Source organism: Labrus mixtus, chromosome 11 (assembly GCF_963584025.1).
Source record: "Labrus mixtus chromosome 11, fLabMix1.1, whole genome shotgun sequence".
Lineage (NCBI taxonomy): Eukaryota > Metazoa > Chordata > Actinopteri > Labriformes > Labridae > Labrus > Labrus mixtus.
In genome coordinates, this window is record NC_083622.1 from 13953240 (window position 1) to 13978224 (window position 24985).

General features: G+C 40.1%; 1 protein-coding gene across 1 annotated transcript in view; it reads right to left on the reverse strand.

Moving 5' to 3' along the window:
- Positions 1-24985, reverse strand: part of grik3 (glutamate ionotropic receptor kainate type subunit 3) — a 102536-nt gene that overhangs the window by 33452 nt on the left and 44099 nt on the right. Inside the window, exons 2-7 of the mRNA XM_061050167.1 lie at positions 11158-11331; positions 10763-11020; positions 10476-10657; positions 7335-7388; positions 4262-4432; positions 1872-2015 (exon numbers count right to left, since the gene is read on the reverse strand). Coding sequence (XP_060906150.1) covers positions 1872-2015; positions 4262-4432; positions 7335-7388; positions 10476-10657; positions 10763-11020; positions 11158-11331 — 983 coding nt within the window. The remainder of the gene's footprint in view (positions 1-1871; positions 2016-4261; positions 4433-7334; positions 7389-10475; positions 10658-10762; positions 11021-11157; positions 11332-24985) is intronic.

Sequence of the window (24985 nt, forward strand, 5' to 3'; positions counted from 1 at the left end):
CACTCTTTAAACTGACTCATACAGTATGTACCTCACACACAGTCGACGTTGTTTGCGGTGTGTTGGAATGCTTCAAGTCTTTATGATACTGTGTTTGCACATTTGGCAGACATGCATACGTTGTTGCCAGAACTCATTCACAAGAGCTCATGGATGTTGTGCCAGACGAGGATGTACAGCTGAGAAACATTGTAGTATGTACCATCAGATTGCAGAACACATTCATAGGAAGTGAATGGTTTAAAACAGCATTACACTCACGATAGGGATACAGTAATGAGGTTTTTCTTTTAGATTGGTCAGTAGAAATAAATTGTTAGACACTGTAGTTCAAGTCTCCAAGTACAGGAGAAGTGTTCCAGCAGGGCTGTAGTTTGGACCCCTAATATTTGGGCTGTCTTTGAACATTGGATAAAAAAAAAAAAGTTTGCTGCCATATAAGAAAAAACTGGCTTTTATTTTACAAAGACGCTGCCTGCTGGAGACAACCCTTGGAGGAGCCACAAGCTGTGGCTTTTAGAAACCTCCCACTCACTAAAGCTTTCTTTCAAAGCAGATGCTTTAGGGGGGGAACAGAAGGTTATACTATTTCTCCTTTAGCGCTCAGATCCTGCCCCTCTTTGGCACTTAACTTGGCTGCAAGTCAGGCCATCAGTTAGCCTACACCACATTCTGGTACCCAAGACAGGAAGGGGAATAGCCACTTATACAATGAGTTTGGGGTCACCCTGGGTTCTCTCTAATCAACCTGATGGACCACATGTGTACACTCTTTACTATCTATACACTTAGGTTAAGTTTCAATGGACCTATAATATGTGATGGAACCTGCTAACCTATAGCTATCTTATTGGAAGCAAAGTGTCAGCCAAGCAATGGCACAGTATGATAAAGGGATTATGTTTTTGGGACATTTGAAGGTGGCAACCCAAGCAACAATGGTAGCCAAATCTGACTTTGACCCTAGAGCCTCATATTTTTGGTAATCTTTCTCTCTTCACATCAAAGTCCCACATGTGTTTAGAAAATATATTGCTGAACAATAAACCCAAGTTTGGCACAAAGCAAACTTGGAACTAGTCCCAAATGATGCTAACAAGCTTTTGCATGGATGGTCAACCATGGCAACGTAGCATTGGACAAAGGCAAGGGTACAGAACAGAAGTTGTCATCCATTTTGCTAATGAAAAGTGGTTAAGGGAAGAGGTTTAGTTCTGCCCTTTTATGTGGACAGCCCCCCCCCCACAACCATCATTCAGATTGCTCTGTGGGAATATGCAAATGTATTGGGCAGTTACCACCGGGGAGGGAACATGGTTAGAGGGCAAAGCCTGTGCCAGTGCAGTGCATTAGATCCAGGAGGTTAACATTTTAATTTTAGAATAATTATTAATTATGATTATAAGAGGGGAAACAAATGGAATTCCAGCTATTTTTAACATTTCTGAACCACACCTATTACTAAAACAAATAATTTTGTTGTTTGAACGATAAAGAAACAAACAGGCGTATCTGCACACCCTTTATCTGCTATTTCTTCACAGCCTTGTTTGTGTATTCTGAGACACTGTCAGGCTCTCATGTTAGATTAAATAACAGCCGATTACACTAGTTGTTCTTTCAAAAGGTTACAGTACGTGCTTTCTGGAAAATAGGTTATGAAAACAGGGATTTTATCAAGCTGACAACAATGCTGCTTTGATGTGTCTATCAAGGCTTGCTTGGCGTTGTATGTGGATATGATTGATTTGCTGTGTAAATATCTAAGTCCCTCTCGCCCGCACAACCCTCACTCCACTCCTTATGTTGTTGTTCACCCCCGATATGCCCTAATACCATTCCATAGCGACAGGCCAAAGGTGCCCCTTCACCTCTTTGATGAAGCTCATGAAGCGTCCTCCGAATCTCCAGGGTTTGTGGCGGTGGCACTGCAGCGAGTTCACCGTCATCTGTGGAGCGTGCTGGTATGAGACGGACACAATGTGGACCGCGTCATAGGTCAGAGCTGCATCTGTCTGGAATAAGGGGTGAACATTATTTCAGCTGATGCCTGTGGAAAGACAAAAATAGTTTCCCCATCAATCTAACCTCCTGACTGTTACAATATTTTTCCAGCTCATTCAGATTGCTCTTAGGGAATACTCAAGATTTGAAGTTTGAGGCACCTAAAGGAAAGATACCAAATTCCAGATCATATAACCTGGCTACGTAGATACATTTGAGAAAAGCTTTGCATCCCTAATCCTAAAGTTTTAAGCCAGTTTCAGCACATTTTGTGTTTTGAACCGATAATTCAAAACAATTGCTGGTTTGTCTTGTTTATATATAACACTCATGCATTAAGTGGCTTCAAACCACATCAGATATTTTTATTAACTTACTTTATACTGGTTTATAGAGTACAAAACCTCTTAATTCATTTATATTGAGCGTAGAAGGTCTGTTGAAGTCTGTGGTTAGCCTGTGCTTTGGCATTAGCATAATTACTAACTGTGACTGTAAATTTCCTTTTGGCACATGTTGCATCATTGATTTAGATGAGGAGATGAATGGGGGCTTTGCAATTGTAATTTCCAATCATCATTAGTTGGGACTGGAACATTAACAGACATCTGGCATTCACAAAAGAATGGACTAAAAAGGATCCTCCTGAATTTGGTAAATATAGGGTCATAATTTACAACATGGGTTGGACCTTCATCACCAGCCAGCAATTAGTTTTAAGTCTGGGTGATATAAATGGAGCCCATTTCTGGCACACTTCTTACCATCCATTAACACCTGTGAAATGATGAGCATGTATTTCTCACTCTACATTCATGTATTGATAAAACTAGTACACAGTATGAATAATCCTGCAGAAGAGCCCAAAAGTATGGAGTCAGCAATGCTGGAATCCTTAAAGTGTGTCTTTATGACATAATGAAGTGTCTAGATTATTGCTTGTAACACATTGCTCTGTCTTTATCAAATGGGCTATGTTGGGTTTAATTTGTAGACTGTGTGCACCATTGGAGTAAATCAGAGGAGCTATCACAGAGAAACATATTGAGACAGTGAAGCATTATCCATAGCAAACTATGCATTCGAAACAGATTGGCTGTAAAGGGATGCACCTGGTCAGAAACAATGATTAGGGAGACTCGCTCGTTGGAAGAATAATTGGTGTGAAATGGCTCCATGAATGTTCTCCAAGCCATTACATCATCCCCATCTGTACGATTGAAAGCATAATGGATCACCTGTAGAGCTGAGCTATTCTTGCCAATATCTGACCCAACAACATGCCAGAACAAGGATTTTTCTGAATTTTCTGAGATGGCATTTTTCTTCTCTACACTCATTAATGTTCAGGGATCACAGCTCATTTTGCTCATTTGATGAGATTGAACAAAGAATTAGCTTGATGCCAGATACGTCTTTTCTCAGCCCCCCTCTTTACCTACATGGGTTCAATATGTCTAATCAGTACTGAACTTTCAACACAAGAGCCATGACTATTTATGGGAAACGGGGGTTGCATATGATCCCGGGACAATAGCTTTTCATACTGGCTGAAACTAATGATTTTACTCGCCAACTGGTTTCCTAGTGTGTTTCATGTAAATTTTAAATTAGACTAGCTCACTAGCCAAAGGTAATAAAACAATCAGAAAACAGTGATGACATACAGTAAAATTGTGCTTGTTCACATCGTTGTTAGTAGAGCGGGGAGAGCAGGCCCATAACTCGGAGCTAACACCAGTCTATGGCTACAGCCCAGGCTTGTAGCAGGTGGCTGCATTGTAGTTTGTGCATACTGGCAAAAATGTTAATAATGTATATAAAAGTAGTAACTAGTTATTCCAGTGCCGAATAGAGGGTGATGACATTTTACCGCTTTGTCGACTAAATGTGCACATCCCTTATTAAGTGCCAATGGTCATAGCACTTTTAAAATCACTTAAAATATGTATCTTCCCAATTAAATATTTAGGTGTGAGATGAACCTCTCAATACTAATGTCATGCTTGATACAGTATTCATATATGAGCCACAGTATGAATAACTGAGTTTGTAAAAATCTGAAGGAGTACAAGATGAGAGATCAATGTAAGTTGAAAATAATTACTGAGGTTAAAGTTACGGTTAAAGTGAAAAGCCTTTCATAAGAAGATGCCATGGTTGAGAGATTAGAGAGACAGATAGATAAATGTGGTCCCTGTATCTTGGCATTGTGATGCCTTACTTTAATTGGTCCAACACACGTAATAAAACATACCGTCATGATGCCCTCAAGCAGGCCTGAGCCCGGTTTAGGAGGTAGCTGCCTCTCCAGCGACCATTTCTCCACGATGGATGCGACCAGGGGATTTTCCACATTGAGGATGCGGAAGCCGGTCATGTTGACCCCACAGAAGCGATATGGTTCCAGGTCGATGGCCATCAGGTCCTTTTTGAGAGACAACAGTAATGAAGGATGGATTCTCAATAAGTCTGCCGGCAATGAGCATATTTGTTTTTATACTAGAGGCTTTCTGCTCAGATGAAAACACAATGATGCAGATTAAACATGCACTACATTAAGACAGAATAAAGTAAAAAGGACGAGAGGTGCAGTAATTTTCAATGTCAAAACAGGAGATTTAAGTGTTGTGTCTGTAGCATTGTTTGAGTAATAAATGCAATCTAAAAAGCTCAGGCGGCAGAGTCACTTTCTCCCGGTAAATCCTTTTAGAATTGACAAATTGTTATTGTTTTGGTTTGTACCTGCATAATAATGAATTATACCATGCAAAGTACAAGCTTTTAGCATTTTGTCTTTCTAAATGATGTTTATGTTTAAGAAACTTTACACTGTAGGCGCAAATGTGTTATTTTGGGATGTTATAATTACTGTTTGTAGCTTGGAAAAAATTTAACTACAAGAAAAAAAAAAGATCAGTTCTGTTGGATTGCATAAATAATTCAACACTCGCATTCCCTTGGCAACTTCCAAGCAAAAAAAGCAATTCAATTTGAGCGGCTGTAATTTCTAGGGCAGCCATTGTAGCTGAAGTGTGAAGTCACATGTTGACACATGTCGTGGTGGAATGGGCCAGGGGGCTTAGAAAAGACATTTGGATGAACATAGATATTTCATTAGCACCCTGTGGGGTTAGTGCTGCGGGAATGAGAGCGTGTAAGACACTTACTAAAGAATGGTTGCCGCCAGTCACTGAGATATCTCTCCTCTTTTTTTTTTCTTCTTCTCTTTCCCACCAGAATGCAGTACAGTACTCTCTTTTATGAACAGAGATCAAAGTAAATCTCTGTTGTTCTTCATGACATTCAGAAATTGCTCGGAAAAACTAGATCAGGTTACAAGTTTTTCCAAAGCTTTGAAGCTAAGAATACAAACTAACTGGGACAGATTTGTTTGTACGGATATAATTCATCTTTTGTGACATCCTCATTTATATCACGGTATTTTTTTGGGATGTCAGCGAGGCGACTTGTTCCAATTATAAGTTCACTTTTTTTTTTCTCGCAGCACTGCCTTGTGCACACATCTATTACGCAAAATCAACATAATCCTACGACGGCATTACACTGAAATCTTTACCCTGAGAACATGCTGAGCGCATACAGAAGTGGTTTGGAGGAGGTAAACACAACAAAGTTCTTAGCTTTAGGTGGCTCAGAGATAGCTACTGCGAGGCGGGGAGCTATGACAGACTCATTTCAAAGGACAAGGAAGTTATTACCCCACACCACTCGGCTGTTGCCTTTTCACGCTCTAATAAGTCGGCATTTCACCTCACCTCGGAAGATAAAACACAGACATCAGTGGATTCCATCGAGAGGAAATTGTATCGCCATGTACACCGCACAAGTATTCATCATTTTGGATCAAATCAAGCCGCCAGGTGTAATCTCTTTAATGGTGTGTCTATCAATATGACAGCAGCGTTAGAAAGATACCCCACTGTTGATTCTATACAGATATCCTGCCATCATGTGGAAAATATTGTTGCAGAAAATTGTGTCAAATAAAGTTGATCCTTTAGTAAATATTTTCTGTTCCATCCGATCTCAAATTGACACGCATGAACCAGCGCACTGGCAAAGAAAGGGAGTAAAGGACTTTGTTTTCCTCCATTAAAGCAATAGACGTGCTACACAAACATGAAGCATGGCAGACCAATGCCATTGCCACGCTGTTGAGCGTGAAAAGATGACACACATCACGCCTGAACCTTCAGTGTCATATCACATTATGACAACAGACCGGCCGAGTCCGGAGAGACAGCGAGTGCGTGTGTGTGCACAAGTGAGGCAGAAGCAGAGACAATAACAGAGAGTGAAAGGAACAGCACAGATCATGCTGGTATTCACTCCCATTCAGTCTGTTTGTCACCAGATAGCGAATGTCTCAGTGAAGAGCAGCAGCGGCTCCCCTGCTGGGGCTGCTTGTGTTAGTCAGAGAAGATCATTTCTGCAGAGTGGGAGCTGAAAATGTTCAAGATGGGAGTAAAACTGTAAGATACCCAGGCTGCATTAAGCATGCCTGACACCGAAACAAAAACTTTGAGCCCTGAAAATTCAAGAAATTGGTCTTAGTAGACTTAATTTAGGGTTGTTTCCTGTTTCATTTATTGGGATACATTAGAGGATATTTGTCATGTTTTTATTGATGTAAGTATAACTTGAATCAGCGGTTAATGAATTCCAATTAAAAGCCTTTAATTGAATTTCAGGGTTATGTGAGGTTAGATTCATCGGTCTCATTTTGCAGTTGGATTACTTTTCCTTTTTTTTCCTCCAAATTCTATCCACTTTCAAAATACTGTATCACATTTATTTTAACTGTATACTTAAATACTCCCATAAAAGGACATATAGTTAACATGTGCTTTATTCTCAAATTTGAACAGCTTCAATGTAAGAAAGAAGATATCCAGTAATCACAACTCCTTGTAGAAAACATTGTCTAACACCACAGAATCTCACTTTGATGGTAGACCAGGAGTGACATCGTCAATTTGCACGCCTCGGTGGCGTGGTATATTTAAAAGCTCTCCGGGGAATTTAAGTCTTTTTCAAACTTGGAAGTCACTCTCAGTTTTAAATCTCAAGCTGTTGTGTCTTTAAAGCTGCCACCTCAAAGACTTGTGTTGACTTTACGATGAAGCCGAGTGTTTACTACAGCCGGCTGAAGACTCTATTATGCCTCCAGCTTGTCAAACAAAATTGATATTATGGACCGGATCCAAAGCCCATTGGCAATTAGCCACTATTCATCAAAAACCCAGAGCGGTGGGGAGATGAGAACAAACGAGCCTCTATTTGCATTAACAAGCAAAGTACATTACCAGAGTGGTGAAGATATAGTGGTAATACTCTGTCATCATCCCCATGGTCTGGGCCTGCAACGATACAGAGACACAGAGAAAGATTGGAATGAATAGAAGCAGGAGAGAGAAACAGTCATTTTAAAATCAACAGCATAGTCCGAGTACACAATGCTTAAGAGATGCACAAACGCCTTGTGCCAGCTTTTAATGAGCCTATTGAGTGAAACTCTGTTCATCGCATGGAGTTTCTGCTTTCCTTGTTGGGATTTCTGCACCGTATGTGGTCCACCGACTTACAGAACAGCAATAGCACTTGATGCTTTTTCTATGCATTTAAATGGTTTGCAATGGCTTCAGGGCACATGACGTTATCCCGGCAGAGAAGAGGGGCCGTCAATCAAAAAAGCTCGGCAATCTTTGCCTCATATGCGCAAGCTCCATCGCCACCACTTGTTTCACTCACTCTACATTCAAAGGCAGCACATTCTTATGGCGGCTGTGCTGCCCATTAAATTGCACCATCTGTTGTTGGGGGAAAAAAAAGCCAAGGTTATGTAAATAAGAAGCCACGCTTATGTGGAGGCAAATACAATCCTCCATTAAGTCAAATACATGACATTGAAACTTGTCGTATTTCCTTTTGTGGGATGGAGCTTTTGTTAATTTTCAGAAATTTGAATGCCAATTTTATTCCTAAACTCTTATTTTGAAAAGCACATTTCATTAAAAGTGCTTTATAATAAGGACACCTGTGACTCACATGCAAATGAACAGAATGGACATAAAAACAGGGGCATGATGAACATCATAGGTAAAATAAAATACACTGCTGAGGATAAATTAGCATTATGACGCGATGTATTTCTGTCAAAAATAACGGTCCTTCATAAACCTCCATATGCTGTTTTTTCCCCACATCACAGCAGGGTCACTGCACAAATGACAAAAAAAGAAAACACACATGAGAACAAAATGTACACAGACACACCGGGGACGCGTGTCCTATTTTCTGCTGTCCACCCTGAGAGGGAACGTAACCTGACAGAAGCATGTTACATGCAGGTGAAATTGTCAGAGTGGAGACGGCGTGCACATATCGTGCAAATCAGGGCATGACACACTGAATATTCTGAAGATGTAAAGCAGAGCGTCAGAGGTGAGATTGAACTTGAAATAGTTGCACCAAGTCTTTCCTTTTATGAGCATGACATTTATGTATTTCATGCTTCTTCTGTCTACTCTTTTCCTGAGCATGGAGCCTTTTTTGTTGAGCTGTAGAAGAAGCAGTGTGTTAATCTGACCCTGTTTGTTTTAATGTGCCGGTTAATCTTGACCCTTCTGCTAAAATTTAAGGAATAGTCAACCATCTTCCTGTAGTAAGAAAGTACATTTAGATGACTATCACAGAGGGATGATCATTTTGAACGCTGGAGTATTTAAAGGGACAGAGTTGAGCAGATTCTGGGGTGTTCTGTTGTATATTTTAGCTTTATCTGTAGTATGTTTCTAATTTTCGAGAAAATGCCTCACATTCTGCCTTCAAGCCTCTAAAATGTAAGTATAGTATATATTTCAGTCAAGTGGTCTGAGAATACAAGTATATGAGTGTGTGAACTTTGGCTTTTGATACGAGTGCTGCGATGAGCATTGTTCAGTTAATTTTTTTTATATAGTTTATTAGTCACTGAGGGAATTCTGTTTTACGCTCTGTTATCGAGAGACATGCTTCTTACACACATAGGCCCGAATCACACACATGCACAAACAGGACCTGTGGACATGCATTAGTGGAGAGATGTCAGAGTGGGGCTGGTACACACTGCTACACAGGCCAGAGCAATATACAGTATGTGAACAACAAAATGATCTTTTTATTACAAGCCCACATCTACGTTCCACTGCATAAGATCTTTTGCAATATAACGTGATGTGTAAAATATCTTGTTTGTGGTTTTCATGACATATGCTTCTCTGTTAACATGTAGATTGTTCTTTTATATTGTTTTTTTTAATTTGCTGAGTCTACAGCTCAATGTGTGCAGCATTGGAGTCCAAGGCAAATTTTACCAAGAGGACTATACAGTGTATCGTATCGTATCCTTTCTTATCGTATGCTATCATGACCCATTGTATTCTAACCTATCATATCTTACCGTACATCTTATTGTATTGCAGTCAGAAAAGCAGGAAGGTTTTTTTTTGAGTGAGAGGCATCATTCATATCACCTATCTTCCCTCTTTTATAATCTTTGGTTTGTACTGTAGCGACAACTCCATCTGTCACGTAAGGGGACTGACTGAAGCATTTTTGCCTCAAAAGCGTCTCTTTCGTCGTCTCTCCAGAGGACACTGAAGCCTTGGTGCGAGTGGTGCAGAGTGGCCATGAGCAGATACATGTCACCTTAGATCTCAGTAACTTGGGAGGACTTTGATTTATTTAAATAACTTGGGTGGAGATGATGATGCATTCAGTAAACATGTTAACAGAAGCTGACAGCAAACTGAATGGGGGGAGGGGGGGGAGGGGGGTCCACCAGCCTGTTCCTGACATCTCTGAGCATCGGACCACCTACACAATCTGCGCTCTGTGCATCAAGCTGACAGCGCTGTGTTCACTGACAATCATTTATATCAAACACATGAATGTACTATTTGGATAATGAAACAAGCATTTCTGTTTGTTGGATGTGTATTAGAGTCAAAGTCACCCACAATGCAACGGGGAAATGTGTTGCTACTGTTTTCAAAGTAAATTAGAATTTGTACATCCTTTTCTGTATTAAGACAACTACAACAGAATCCATCCAGTGGACGCTGTTTAAACTACAACCAGTAAGACAAGAAAGACGAGTGAGGAGACAACCAGATTGTTGGATAAAAACATGTTTGTTTGTTATTGGCCAATCTGTTATGATTGAATTATTACTGATGCATTCTGCCTTGATGTCTCTCTTCATGGATGTTTTTCTCCAGCTTAAAATGTAATTGGACAATGCCACTCGGACTACAAACAGAAACCAGAACGCTTATGACATCTAAATCGTGTCCCTCGCTACAGATTCTGCATTTTTATCCAGCAACTAGGCAGTGACAAGTCAAAATCCTGCACTGTCAGATGTCAAAATTTCACTGTTGCTTAATTAGCTCTCCTGAACTCACCTGTTTGAGAATCTGTGCAGCCATGTGGTGACTGCAGTCGAAGATGATGCGGAACTCGCGGCTCCTCTTCATTTCTTTGAGCAGGGGCCTCGTGTCCTCTGAGTCGAGGGGAAGCTGACGGATCTTTAGCCGTATGTTGTACCTTGACGGGGCCATGATCAGCTCCTGAAGTCTGATAAGACCTAAAGAAGAGTAACAGCACAAAACGAGGCAATGGCTAAGACACCCTTTTTTTTTCTTCTTTGAACCATGTGCTCTGTGTTTAAGCGCATGCAGGGAAATGATACCTGTGCTGTCGTCGTATACGACAGTGGCTGTCTTCCATTTGAGAAACTGCACCAGGTCCAAGATAGCATAGCTTAGCGAGGAGTAGTCCGGGTATAAATTGGCATAAAAGCTGTCCCTGTTGTCCATGGGATGATGTTTCCACCGCACCTGGATGTGTGGCACTTCCAACGCATTGCAGATGGACTGCACTGCATTCGACGATGAACTATGTGAGGGCCCGAATATTGCAACCACACCTAAAGACAGCTGGTCACAAGCTGGAGAAGAGCAAGAGGAGGAGACTTTGGAATGAACAGATTACAGGATAATTATCACGATAGACATTTGGTCGTTTTTGACTGACCAGATTCTCGTCTTCCTCCCTTGAATAAACACACAAAAAAAAGCCACTCACCTTTTTTTGACGCCTCAAAACTGTCGTAGATATTAATCCTCTGTATGTCATATGTTAGTGTTGTGTTTGGCAACAAAGTCCTGTTTCTGTTTATGTTATTAACAGCAAATTTAAAGGCAAGCTCCTCGGCGCTAACAAGCGAAACGGGTCCATCTGTTCGTTCGAAGATCCCACCTGAAAAACAAAAGAGACAGAGACATAAGCCCCTGACAGTCGGATTCAAACATAATCACGAGCGCAAAGGAGAAACACAAACACAGTTCCAGGTAGGAATAAATGGAGGAAAAATATTGAGAGGCGTTTGCACTTAGGACGAGCAGGGAGGGGGAGCAGTGCACATTACACCAGGTATTAAATTTACTGAGCAAACACGGAGAAACCCTCTCCATTTTCAGGGAATGCTAAAAAAACAACCAATATCAGCTTTGAAGTCTAGAGCCATAATGGATTTAAGGAGTGTGTGTTTGTGTGAAATGTGTGTGTCTGTCTGGCTGGCTGTTCCATCAGGGCAGCATAATATTTCAGGCCCTTGTCTCTCCATTAAGAAGTTATTTTTATTTCAGCCGAATGGCACATTGGTGGAGCACATAACTGGACTCATGTTCTGTTCTTTTACATAAAATTCAAAGGAAAGTTATTTTTTTTCCTCTTCTTTGCGCGGGTTGGACTATTGCTCAGAACTTACAAAACATGTCTTTATTCACATCAAAGTAGAGGATCACTTCAGATGTTGATGTGTATCAGACCATCAGCAAGCATATGGAAATTAAACTGTTCAGTTGTTTGCTGAATGTATAGGGTTGATATACTGGGCCTATATATCAGACATACTGTAACAGCTTATATTTTAGATTTAAATCAGGTCTCCCAAAAGACAACTGTACATATTTTATACATAATCCATTTTCACGCACTCCTGAAAATATCTAGATCATTTCAGGGGGACTGCTCCGGATATTCTCCTGACCTGGCTGTTCACATAATGCTCCTCACAACGGGACACTATCCCTGTCAGGGGGGCAGGTGGTCTCCCGAGGTAAGATGCCAGACGTGAAAAAAAAAGATGCTATAATGAGAATATTTGCCTTCATATCAATGCTATGTGTGGTCCAGACGAATCACAATATCATCGAAAGAGTGGAAAGCAACATTGACAAACAGAAAACATAATACAGCGGTTAATTTACATGGACAGAGATCGTAGCGGTCGAGGGGGGACAGCTAATGCACTGACTCCATGTAAACAGTATAGAAATATCACCACCACCCCTCCCATTGGCTCAAGCTGAATTCTCCGGAGAATATCCTGCTGTGTTCTCACATAAGCTCACTGTGGAAAAAATACTAGGGGCCTGGCAGGAGAAACTCCGGGTGAAGTCCGAAAGAAAAATCTGGCTGTTTGCGTTCACACATGCAGCTCCTTCTGAAAATATCTTGAGTTTTTCAGGAGTTTTCTGCAAGTGTGAAAGCCCTAATAGAAACCAGTTTCTTTCCTGGGCTCTACTCAGCCTTGGAAATCGAATCTGTTATCCCTCCTTTACCTCCAAAGGGAGCTTTTTATGTCCCAGAAAATCCTCATAGGGATATCTTGGTGATGGCCTCGGTAAGCTAATATGGATAACAATATAACAGTATAATGCAGCATTACAAACTGAAGGAGCTTGAGCTTCCAACAAGTGGATTGTTGTTGTATCAATGGAATTGACAGATTGATTCTGTGTATGAATTATTATTGTTTTAATATTTATTAAGGGTCTTTTTATGCCTTTGTTTAGAGATAGGACAGTGAATAGAGTCAGAAAACAGGGAGACACAGAGTCGGGAACGACATGCGGAATTGAACCTGGGCCGCCCACTTGGAGGACTAAAGCCTACATGTACATGGGGCGTGCACACTAACCACTTTGCAATCTTTTTTGTGGGTAAATGAGAGCTACTGGTATATTTCCCTTGCATATTGATTTATCTTGTCCAAGAAGGATTAATGAACTAGAGATACTGACACTCTACAAAATGTTGCATTAAGTTAACTTTGTCCCCCAACTCTATTTTCTAGCATTATTGTATAATACAAACACTCAAAAATCCATCAATTTTTTAATTTTTTTATTTAGCCGAATGTCAATTAAAGAGATCAAATGCTTTGATTTGTTTGAGTGTTTTGTTGTGTTCTTTGCCAGCCTGATAGTCTTAGTAATGCCAGAGAATACCTGGTTTCAGAGAGCGGAGCTTTGGAACAGCACCTGTGACCTGCTGATGCCCCCACACACAAACACACAAACACACACACACACACAAACACAAACACACACAGAGCCCTGTAGCCTGGATCACAGAATCACATATACCTCTGTGTTGCTGTGGGCAGAGCAGCATTTCTGGAAGCTAAACTCATCTTACTATTTATGACTCAAAGCCTCCCTGGATTGCGAGTGAACGTGATGCATAAACCGCCCGGTGGAATGCGTCACATTAAAATAAATGAATCCTTCCATTTCATGGGGAAATCTCATTAGAGTACATTAAGTAATTGCTGGAGTATATAGTAATTTGACTGTTAAGAGGATAAAATGTGCATTGCTCAGAAGCACTTTAACAAATTTAATAAACAGGGGGGAACCTGCTCCTTGGGAGGAGAATCCTGCGGATAATTTGCTTTTTTGTTCTCAGACTTCTGCCGTGAGCACAGCGGCGAGGCTTAATGTGCGAGAGCTCCTGCAACTCCCTGAAATATGGAGTTCTCCTGGCATCCTGCAGAAATTACTCTAATGATGTAGAGATTGGAAAATGGAGGAACATGTTTACAAGTTGCCTTTGAAACAACTGCTCTAAATGTTATTTTTTATGCAGTGGGTAAAGCAAATTGAGATGCATGAGTTTCAGAATCTCAGTCAAAAGGCTTCAAATTAGCACGTCTCCAACAGACAAGAACACAAAGGCCGTTAATTAGTCTCCCAGGTCCTACTACAATATATAAATCAGCCTCTAATTGCAGCTGTTTCCATAATTTGTCCGTTGAGGGCTTTGGATTTGCTGGTTTCAAAAGCCACAGACAGATGCTTGTGCGGGAAGAGCGGTTCACATTCCACTTGTAAACAGCAGAAAACTAAACCAGACCACCCAAACTTAACAGGACAACGAACAAAGACAGTAGAGACAACTTTAGTAATAGTGGGGGAGTAAACTATAAGGAATATCTGACTGTTATACTACAGTGTTTAAGAATCCTTTATTGCCCCTAGATGAATTTGCCTTGCACCGAGAGCATGAAAACACAACAGAAGCTACTCATTCACACGCTGATGGCAGAGGCTGATACGTAAAGTGTCCATCACTATTAACTAAACCCATACACACACTCACGCCGCCGAAGCAGCGGGGACAACTCAGGGTTAAGTGTCTTGCCCAAGGACACATCGGACATGTGGCTGCAGCAGCTGGGGATTGATCCCCAAACCTTGCCCGACTCTACCACTGAGCCACATCGGCCCCAAAAGGCGCTGAAGTGGAGAACTGAAGCTTCCCTTGAAATTCAACTCAAACTTAAAGTAATGGGGACTCAACTTGGATTCTTCTGAAGTAACTCAAGACTGGACTCAGACTTCAGGTTTGATGACTCGACACACTTGCTGGATTGACCAGTTTATCAGGGTAAATGTAACTAACATGCCTGGTATGAACCTATGCCGCTAATGAACCTTATCCCTGTGGTTCCATAATGTCAAATAACATTAGGCTGCCTACTTCCACATGTTGATAAAAAACACAAGCATCATGAAAGTACATAAGCAGGGCACATGAGGGCAGTAAACTCGCTGTAAGGTTATCTTTTTACATACTAGGTAGACAGTATGTGTTAAATATTGATTAAAATAAAATGCACATACTCATATGTTACTAGTGCAGATTAGAAGAGTGCAAACATGTTTTTCAAGGAAATAAATTATGCATCAAAACATTTAGCTTGCATGTAAATGAAAAGGCTTTGGAAATGTGTGTTCTGAAGAAAAATCCAGCTTCATTTCATCCTAAATAGAAGCTTGGGTTCAGTTTGGTATACAAGGCCTGAAGGAGCTGACAGAGACATGCTGCGCCGAGTCAAAATCACAGGTCTCACACTTCAGTTCTACATGCCCGTGCACAAATCCATGATGTAGCATGAAAGCCCTGCATGTTATGCACCCGCAAACGACGTGGGCAAGCGCACAAGCGTATACCATCCCTCCGCTGTTGTGTGGTGGCAGATTGCCTGCGAGCCAGCTTAGTCTGTAAGGCTGGAGTCATCTGGGTACCACTGAAAAGACTTATTTAGAACATCTGCTGCATTTACTGACTTCAAAGAGCGTGATCTGAGTGACAACATGACAGTGTGCCAAAACAGAGGCACGCTCAAATAGAATCATGCTTGGGTTGTTTTCGTTTTGGTGGCTGGGTGACTTTACTTTAAGTTTATCAATGTCCTGTTTGGATTTTCTTATGAATAAGCCATGTTCTGTTTAAAGACATGCATACTTAAGCTATATTGTTGTTATTTTATATTACAAGTATTAAATTCCACAAATATAAAAACATCTCTTAATGTCTTCTTGTCTGACTTGTTGAAGAAAGAATTTGGTACTTTCGAACGAGTAGATGTCGCACTTGAGCACCAGCATGAAACCAAGTCAAAGTGCAGTTTGGCCACAACACGGCCATACTGAATCCTCCGCCCTCCTTCAGCGACTCACCTCCAACCCCCCTCCCCTTTTGTTTTCACGAGAGAGTTATCAAATCGAACGCACCATTAAGCCCAAGCGGTGGACAAAATTGTCCTCAGCTTGAGCTGCAATTGCCTGTGGCCTGCATTGTTGTGTTAGCAGGCTAATGTTAGCTCTCTTTAGTTAGCACGTAGCTTAACAATGCATGCAAAATTGATATGGATTGACCGTGATCTAGAAACGCTTAGGGGACATTCCATTAAGCAGTGAGTAGGCTATTCTTTTTCTCTCTAGTCATTGACTAAAACAGCTTTATACACGAGGCCATCCCGTCCATGTAAACATGAAGTAAACACGGCTCAGACAACTGTACAGCTGGCAGGATTCACTCTTCTCACTCATTGCAGACAGTCATTACCCAGGGATATTTACACAGGGTATACTTGATTTATGCTGTATTTATGTGTAAATGTTGCACATTCTTCTTTTAAAGCATCTGGCTTTCTGTTTTTTCCACCTGCAATTCTCCTCCAACTGCTTGGGCTTATATCCAAGATTAAATATGTTTATTGGTTTGTAATGTAAACACATGGCATTATGATGATGCATTTGTCCAGATCCTTAAAACACAAAAGAGAGAACACATAATCTCAAAGTGAAATTGTTTGATTTAAGCTCATTTTGTCTCGAAGAATCCGGGAAGATTACTTTTTTTTGTTTTTAAACAGCCATCTATCTTTCTTGACACAAAATGTGTGTTTAAAATAAATGCAGCATCCACAGTTTCAAAGCAAGGCAAGGTCAGTGTCTTCGTAGCTGCTCTCTTAACTGCTAAGGCAAAAAAAAACAACAACAACAAAAAACTGATACGATTGACCTTGTAGAGCAAGAAAATTGTGCAGAAGAGAAGCGAGTCAGTGACCTTTTTGTATTTCGTGCCAATCAAGAATTTGAACTTTCAAAAAAGATTCACTGCAAAATGTAGTACCTAACATGACCCTCTGAACTTGAGTGACCCCATATTTTGGGGAGTGATGTCAGGACTTACTACTACATACATTTTTGAATGTCTAAAAACCAAAATAAACAAGAAGAATCCACTAAAGACCCATCATCCAACAGATATGGATAGATAGATGCGGTGGATAGAAATGTTGTTTCCATTGCCCTCGGTTATATGATACATTGAGCTTGTTAAAGCCAATTCCTCCCTGCCAGACAAACCATTGCAGAAGCCCAAACAATGGAACCAGCTCATTATGCTCTCGGATGCCTGTGTGCTCGCCCACTGCATTTCTGAGTGTTGCTCTTTTGTACTTTCTTTCACTGGTGGGATTCCCAATCTCCCTGTGAATAGCTTCCTGTCTCTCTGGAATGGCAACAACACTCACTTTCACAATGATGGCAGCACAAAATGACCGGCACAAAGCGCCCCCCACACACACACACACACACACACACACACACACACACAAACCCCCGACAAATGTTCAGAAATGCAGCCAATTTTGGAAAGAATGTGCCGCTCCATAATTACGGGTAACAACACATCACTTGGGGCTAACTGTCATACAATACAGAGACCGGTGGTTAAGCTAGCCAATTCTGCTTTTTGCACCACACGAAGCAGAGAAAGCACGCCAAGAATCTGATTCATTTAATCGATGATAAGGATCACGAGAGGAAATTCACGGTGCTGGTTAATTAATGGTGTCTGGCAGCATGTTAGCTCATTAGTTAGCAGAGTCAGCGCACAGCAAGAAGGGTCTGGGTTTGATCTTTGCCGTGGTTCTTCTCTCCATGTTCTCTTGGGTTTCCCCCCCTTCACAGCATGTTTCCTCAGTTCAAACACACGCAGGTCAGGAAGGCTCTGAAACCGCCTGTTGCTGTTGGTGTGAATGTGTTCGCCCAGGATGTGGATCAGTCGCCTGTTCAGGGTGCTCCCATGTCCGTCCCTTAATACTCTAATCAGCCAGTGACCCTTATCGGCAATAAGAGAGCATAAATAGATGAATGGGTGAGCTTTCTCTGATGAATATTCTGTAATTAATGATTTAAAATCTCTGCAAATGATGTTTAAAGCTCCTGTGAGGAGATTTAAGCTGCTCATGAAACAGACTGAAATTAATACAGATGCCTCTTTATGACCTACAAAAGCAAATCAGACTATCGGCCACAAGATTTGTTATTTATATTAATTTCAATGTCTGCATCTGCTAGGATATCCCTGAAACAAATGGTAAATGGACTTCACTTACATACTGTAGCACTTTTCTAATCATTCAACAACTCAAAGAGCTTTCACACTACATGTCACGTTTCTGCGTTCTCACTCTTGTGGCAGAGGCGGCCATGCTCAGTGCCAGGCTGCCCACTGATCTAACATTTACACTTTGGGAACAATTTATGGTTCAGACAGGCGACAGAAGCTGAGATTTGACCCCTAACCTTCTAGTTGAGAGACGGCCCACTGTACCACTTAGCAACAGCTAAGACATGTCCCTTGTCCACAGGGCTGGCCAAGATCGACAACAAGCAAAGGTTTCTCACAGTAGCTTTAAACCTTTCCAATAAAGGAATTAACATATTATGATGTTTGCATTTAGAAAGAAAACACAATCAGGTGTGTGGGTATGAATCAATAAGAAACTGTCTAATTCACAAAACACACGCAAAAGGTTAAATGTACAAAAGGTTAATGGCCCTTTTTTTTTTTTTTTAGCAAACTAGCCTCAAGAATGTCTTTCATAAACATCTGCAGTTATAGCCATGCACACTTAAGAGTGAAGGAAAATTATCAGGTGAGCCTAGGTGGACTGTGCAGCAGTATTTATAAAGTGATAAACAAACTTTCCAGTGATTAACAAAAACTATTTCACATCTGCATGACTGAAAATGTCTGTATATGAAGTCTAAGTTTGACATTACTATTTTTAATATAAGCAGAGGTTAAATCAATCACTGGACACTTGACCCAAGACAATGAGACTCAGATAATATCATTTTAAGTGTGGCATAAAAATAAACCCTGAAAAATTGTATACATCACACATTAAGCTCTGTCACAGTCTAAATGGAGAAGAAGCCAATAAGAGGCCCAGTTTCTTGAACGTATCCAGAATTGATCTCTGCTCTGTCCTGTCGTAATGTATACAATACAATGTATACAATAGTTTCACACAACAGGAGCACATAGTTGTACATCATGCTACACTTGCTATCGCCTTCAGATTCCTACATCTGCCATCTGCCAGCTTGTATATTAGTCAAAGTGTTAACTGTTGGATTATAAAGGTCTCCAGTGTTGATATTGTTTAAAGGTGTGATAGGGCTGACAGGTGTGTGCTGACATGCTAATGGCTGCAAACGTGTTAATTGCAAATGGCCACAACGGGCTATTAAGAGTGTGAAGGACTCGTGAGTCTGATGAATTCATTTTAATTGAGGAAATGTTACCTGACACATTAGGATTTGTGTGATGTCAGGCAGCGGCAGCTTCTTTTTTTTTTTTTTTTTTTTTTTTACCTGTAAGGCTGTTTTTTAGTTCAAATTTGATGACAGGCATAAGATGCAAAAGACAATAAAACCACAATCATTGTAAAGAAAATCAGATATGCTTCTTTTTTTAAACGTCTTGTTTTGATAGAGCCTTATTCAGACATACAGTTCATATGGACAAATACGTTATATGTCAGCTAATAGCTCAAAACCATAACATTGGCTTTCTATGCAGCCATCTGCTACAAGTGTGTGTGTTTACTGATGATACATTAAAGCGAATACAAACAGTAAGCAGCTAATGTGCACCTTTAACTCTTCGTTGACATTCTACTAAGCTCTTATAATGCTGGTGTAATCCCTCTCATGTTAGTCAAACTGATATATCAGTGTGTAACCACATGGTAGGACAACACTTGTTATTGGAAAGGGCTTTGTAATCCACGGCATAATAGTTATGATTAAATAGTGACACATTTAAATGTCACTGGGCTGTGGGAACTGAGTGAATCGACGCTATGCTGACAGAATTCAAATATCAATAGAGCTCTGTTTTATAATGAACAACATAATAATGTTAACTTGATGATCATTTACTTTTGACATTTTACTTCAGTGTTTTCACATTTATTACATTTTTAACTATGTACTGACATGTGGTTAATACTGTTTACATAAGGCAGTGAAAAATATAATATATTTCCCTGCTCAAAAAGTGTATTTGCAACAGCTATGTGTAAGTTCAAACTTAGCACAGTAATTTATGATGGAGTTCAAGTAATACTAACATCTAAGGTAGAGCCCGACGGATTAATCGGCCAGCCGATAACATTGGCCGATATTAGCATATAAAGTGACTATCGGCATCGGCTCGTTTTATTGCAGAAATGCTTACATTACTAGATTCATTCACCAGTCAAATAGCATTTAATTTGAGCATCATTGTATTACACTAGCATTTCTCATGGATTACAACATGCATGATCAATCCGTGTCGAGCGGTGATGGAAGTACATGTGCAGTATAAGGTTACAGTTTAGTGACCATTATCCTTGTTATACTGTATATTTTTTCCACCAGTGTTTGATAACTGCACTTGAGGGATCAACACAATACATGAGTATATCTTTATCGATCTACCTATCTCTACAGATTGAACATAAGATCTAAGAAAGATATCGGTCGATATATCTGTATCTGATTTTTTCTCTTCCCAATATCAATATCAGTATCGGCCCCAAATATTTCATATCGGTCAGGCCCTAATTTAAGGTGCTGCACTAGCTGAGATAGTTCCAATGTAGGCACAAGTTATAACTTAAATCTTACACTTAGTAGGTGTAGAGTCATCTGTAAAATGTGGTTGTGTGGGTGTATTGTTTTGATAGGTGGGTTAATTTAGAGGATGAGGAGAAGCAGAGGGTTTTACCGGCTCTTCAGTGTCAGTGTGTTCTCCATGGTAGATTACATCCCTCAGAAATGTATGACTTTGATTTGTATTCCCGCTTTCTTTTTCCATGAGCGGAGATTATTCCACCCTTCCAAACACAGAGTACCGTTAAATTACTTTATGTTTTAGTTAAAGATTTAACCCCTTGATGTCACTGTTGTTATTTCACACTACCCGTAGATGAAGGTTGTAGCTGTGGTTTTCATAATGCTTGGTCATCTTTTACATACATTTTCATCGCTGTTACTGGATGCATGGCAGAAAACAAAAGTTATTTTCAGCTGTTAGTCTGGTCAGAGACGTTTAGGTACAAGAGGCAGCACTGCATCAAAAATGCTGTTCACTGATTGGCTGCAGGAAGTGTAATTGTCAAATCTGCAACTTTATCCTAGTTAGTTTGGGTGTTGTGCACGTTAAATGACGATAAAATACTTGTTTCATTGTAGGGTCTTATTTTGGACTTAAGACGGAACTGCGACAAGCCACAGAAGAATTAGCTGATCAAATTAGCCTCATTGATGACCCAACATCAACTATTAAGCCAGTTAAGAGTTGGGTTATTTTGCTTATTCATAACCTTGACATTGAATCCACTAAGGTAATTTTCTTTTACCAGACTTCCAGCAAGAAAAACACACCCTAATTTCACATTAACAAGAGAGGTTGACCAGTTTTTAAAACAAGAAAATTAACATTTATTTTCGTGATTTCAACCAAATTTTATACATTTGCCTACCACTAACAGCGTTTATGTTCCCTGTGATATATTTTTTAATAATGTATATTTCAATGTTTTTCTTTGGCACCTGATTAGAAAATGATACATTTCAGCTGTGTTGGTCACATATATGTGTATGTATATTTAAGATGGTGACTCACAAATACACTTTAATGTGTAAGGAAGAACAAATTGGCTCCAAACGTCACGTATTAATAAATCATTTAAATGGGAGCTCCTTGGTGCCTGGATCTATTTTGCTTCTTTATACCTATTTGTCTTTTTTGGATCTAGCACCCACTTAGGGATGTGCATGTTTTTTTTGTATTTTACGTTTTAAAAATATAAATATCATCCCTGACATATACCTTTATATTAGCATGAAAAAAAGCACCTATTTGCTGCACCTTAAAATCCCAAGATAAAGAGAAATAAACAATAAATGGACATTCTAAAGCCAGTTTACAAGTATGCCTCTATATCTATCAAGCATGATTTAGTTTCCTCACAGTGGTTAAAAGGCATCCTTTCTAATCCATCCATCCAACCGTTTTTTCCCGTTTGGGGTTGTTGCCTTTTTTTTCTTAAGTTGCAAAACATTTTGTAAAATGCAACACTGTATGTCTTACAACAGGTCATTATTGCAATATTAGTGCAAGGACCACTGCACCATAACAGATATAGCCAATATGATTAATATCATATCAAGCAAGCATTATAGAAATATTTCCCCTTTAGATTTATCACCTGTGGGATTAAAACTCTCACTCAGACAATTATATACTGTTGTATGCACAGGGGTCTCTCTCACACACACACACACACACACACACACACACCATTTCCTTTCGGAGAACAGTGCAGCTAAAGCTCGCCTCAGTGTCTGTCTCTCTGCTAAGCCTACTGGATTTAGCGCTTTGTCATACAGACTGATTCATTCAGTCCTCATTGTTGTCTTAATGATGTATTTAGCTTATTATTTTGTAACCACCAGCGCCGGGGCAAATAATTGTTTCCTCAAATACTCTGCCTCATAGCAATTCATTATGCTCTGTACAATGACTGTTTGTATTAATTCTTACTTCGAGAGGCTGTGCTAACAGTAAATGTGTGTTTTGTTATTTCCTCCCGCTGCAGAAGGCCTTGGTGCATCTTCAACTGGTTTGCCTGAATTACAGGATCCAATGGAAATAGATTGAAATCATTATACAATCATATATCTATCATTTATAAAGCAAGTTTTTGTCATACAAATGTGTTTTTGAGACATTCTGCCGGATGTAAGAAACACTAAATAATGACCTAAACGTACAGAAGCAAACAATAAAAACTCTTAAATACCAAAATCTTTTTTTTTTTATGTGAATTTTAGAGTCGGTGTCATTTTTTTCAGAGTCCCAGCATTTGAACAAATATCCGGTAATGCATACAGCTTTCACGCAGCACAATATATTATCATATAAATTGAATTTGGGCTTCTAATGTTTGAGTCCATAATGAGAAAGGCTGTTTTAATTATGTTATTTCTCCCCCTAACTCGCTGTCCACATTGAACCTCCATCCGGCTCCATCACAGCTGAGAGCCATTCTTATTTATTTGATACGATTAGTAGTACTCATGCAGCCCTATAATGTTGTGATATCTCCTCTGTCAGAGGACTGTCAGGTAACAACACATTTGTAAAATCTAATTTTATGCTCAAGTGGTTCTGCTTCTGCAATTTATCGCAGCTATCGCTCACCCTCTCTCCTGCTGCACGCTCGCACTCGCTCGCTCTTTTCTCTTGTTCCCTCCCTCTCTCTCCTCTCCAGTCTCCACCCTCTCTTCCCAGCTTAGTGAGGTGTTTTGATCTCATTATCATTCCCAAACATTCACACCGGATAATCTGTCAGGGCGGGAGCCTGTGCTCTGCACCGTACAGGGCACCCTGGTCATGATTAGGGTTGTCGGGGCGTGCTTGCAATGAGAATACCTTTTTTTTTTTTTTTTTTTCTCCACTTTTAACCCAAACGAGAAATATTGCGTATCGTTCTCCCTGCATGCTGTAATGAAACTGTGTCAATTAGCTGCTTTAGTAAAGAGAAACTGCCTCAAACTGTACGATGACATTGTGGAACAATCCAAAAGGGAACACAGTGGGATGCCCTTCTACAGACCACAAATCCCTTTCCAGAAACATTGCACAATGCACGACACAAACACCCCCCCTCCCTTGAATGTGGCCTATTGTTATCGTCGAGGTAAAAAAGGAAAACACGCCAAACCCTCACCTTACTGCCAGTTCAATCGCAGGCTGTGCCAGGAAAACAGGGAGCGAGACAATGGAAACTAATGCCAGGTGGACGGGGGGCTCTGAGCTCTGCCAGGCTACCTGTGTCCATCACCGTCTCCATCCCCCCCCTCTCCTGGATCCTCATCCATCTCCTCACCCGCTGCCACCTCTCTTTGTCCACATATGGTGGCAGAAAACATGCAGACCTGCAGCCTTGGCAGCTCGGCATAGTGGGAGACAAAGGTGGCCAGCAGCAGAGTAAAAAGCTCCACGCTGTGCAAAAACAACAGCTTTGTGAAGGTCTACCCTCTGCTTTTGCATGTATTTACAGGGAGAGGCCTAACATACTAATACATTCATGATGCAGTTAAATATTAAGTCTTAATAACAATTGTGAATGCGCAATTTGATACACGATTACCCCTCTTTCTCTTATTAAGAAATACAGTACACATCCCCTTCTCCGCAACTCTTAAAGGCCCCTAAGCATATTTAATGCAGATTACAATGTGTGTTTTCTTGTGTGTGTGATTATGTACTAGTCACAAAAACAATGTTTGTATTGCCATGCCAAAATAACAAAGCACATGTTTGCATCTATTTTCATCCCAGATTCCCAATAACTCTACAAAGTCTGATGTTCATGGTAGTTTAATTTCATGTTTTGAAGCGGTATATATTTAAATATTTATTTCCTACTTAGTTGTACGGCCTGATTAAAAAAATCTTATCTGGTTAATTATCTTTAAATAATCTCTTTAGCCTCACTGTGACTTGATATTTTGCCTTCAAGGCAGTCGCATACAAGCTGTGAAGCCTCATGTGATAATAATATTCAGGCATTGTCCCTGTATGCCCTCTCTAACTCTCTCCTTATATCGTCAGCAGAATTCATATGTGGAAAAAAAGGCAGAACTGACCTTGTTAGAGTGATTCGACACCGATTCAATGAGTGTAGAAACCTGCTGTCTGGATACTGCATGTGCAGAAAACATTCATCTTTCTACAATTTAAGGGCTAAAAAATTGAGGTTTTGCGAAATGAAAGTAAATTATTTATGCATGACATAACATGATTTATGCAACACCATTCAAAAAATAAAGTAAAACCATGAAGTTAAATAGACAGACTATGATTATTTTTAAGGCTAATTGCAGAATGTTTTCAGAATCTTGAATAGAAGAGCTATTTT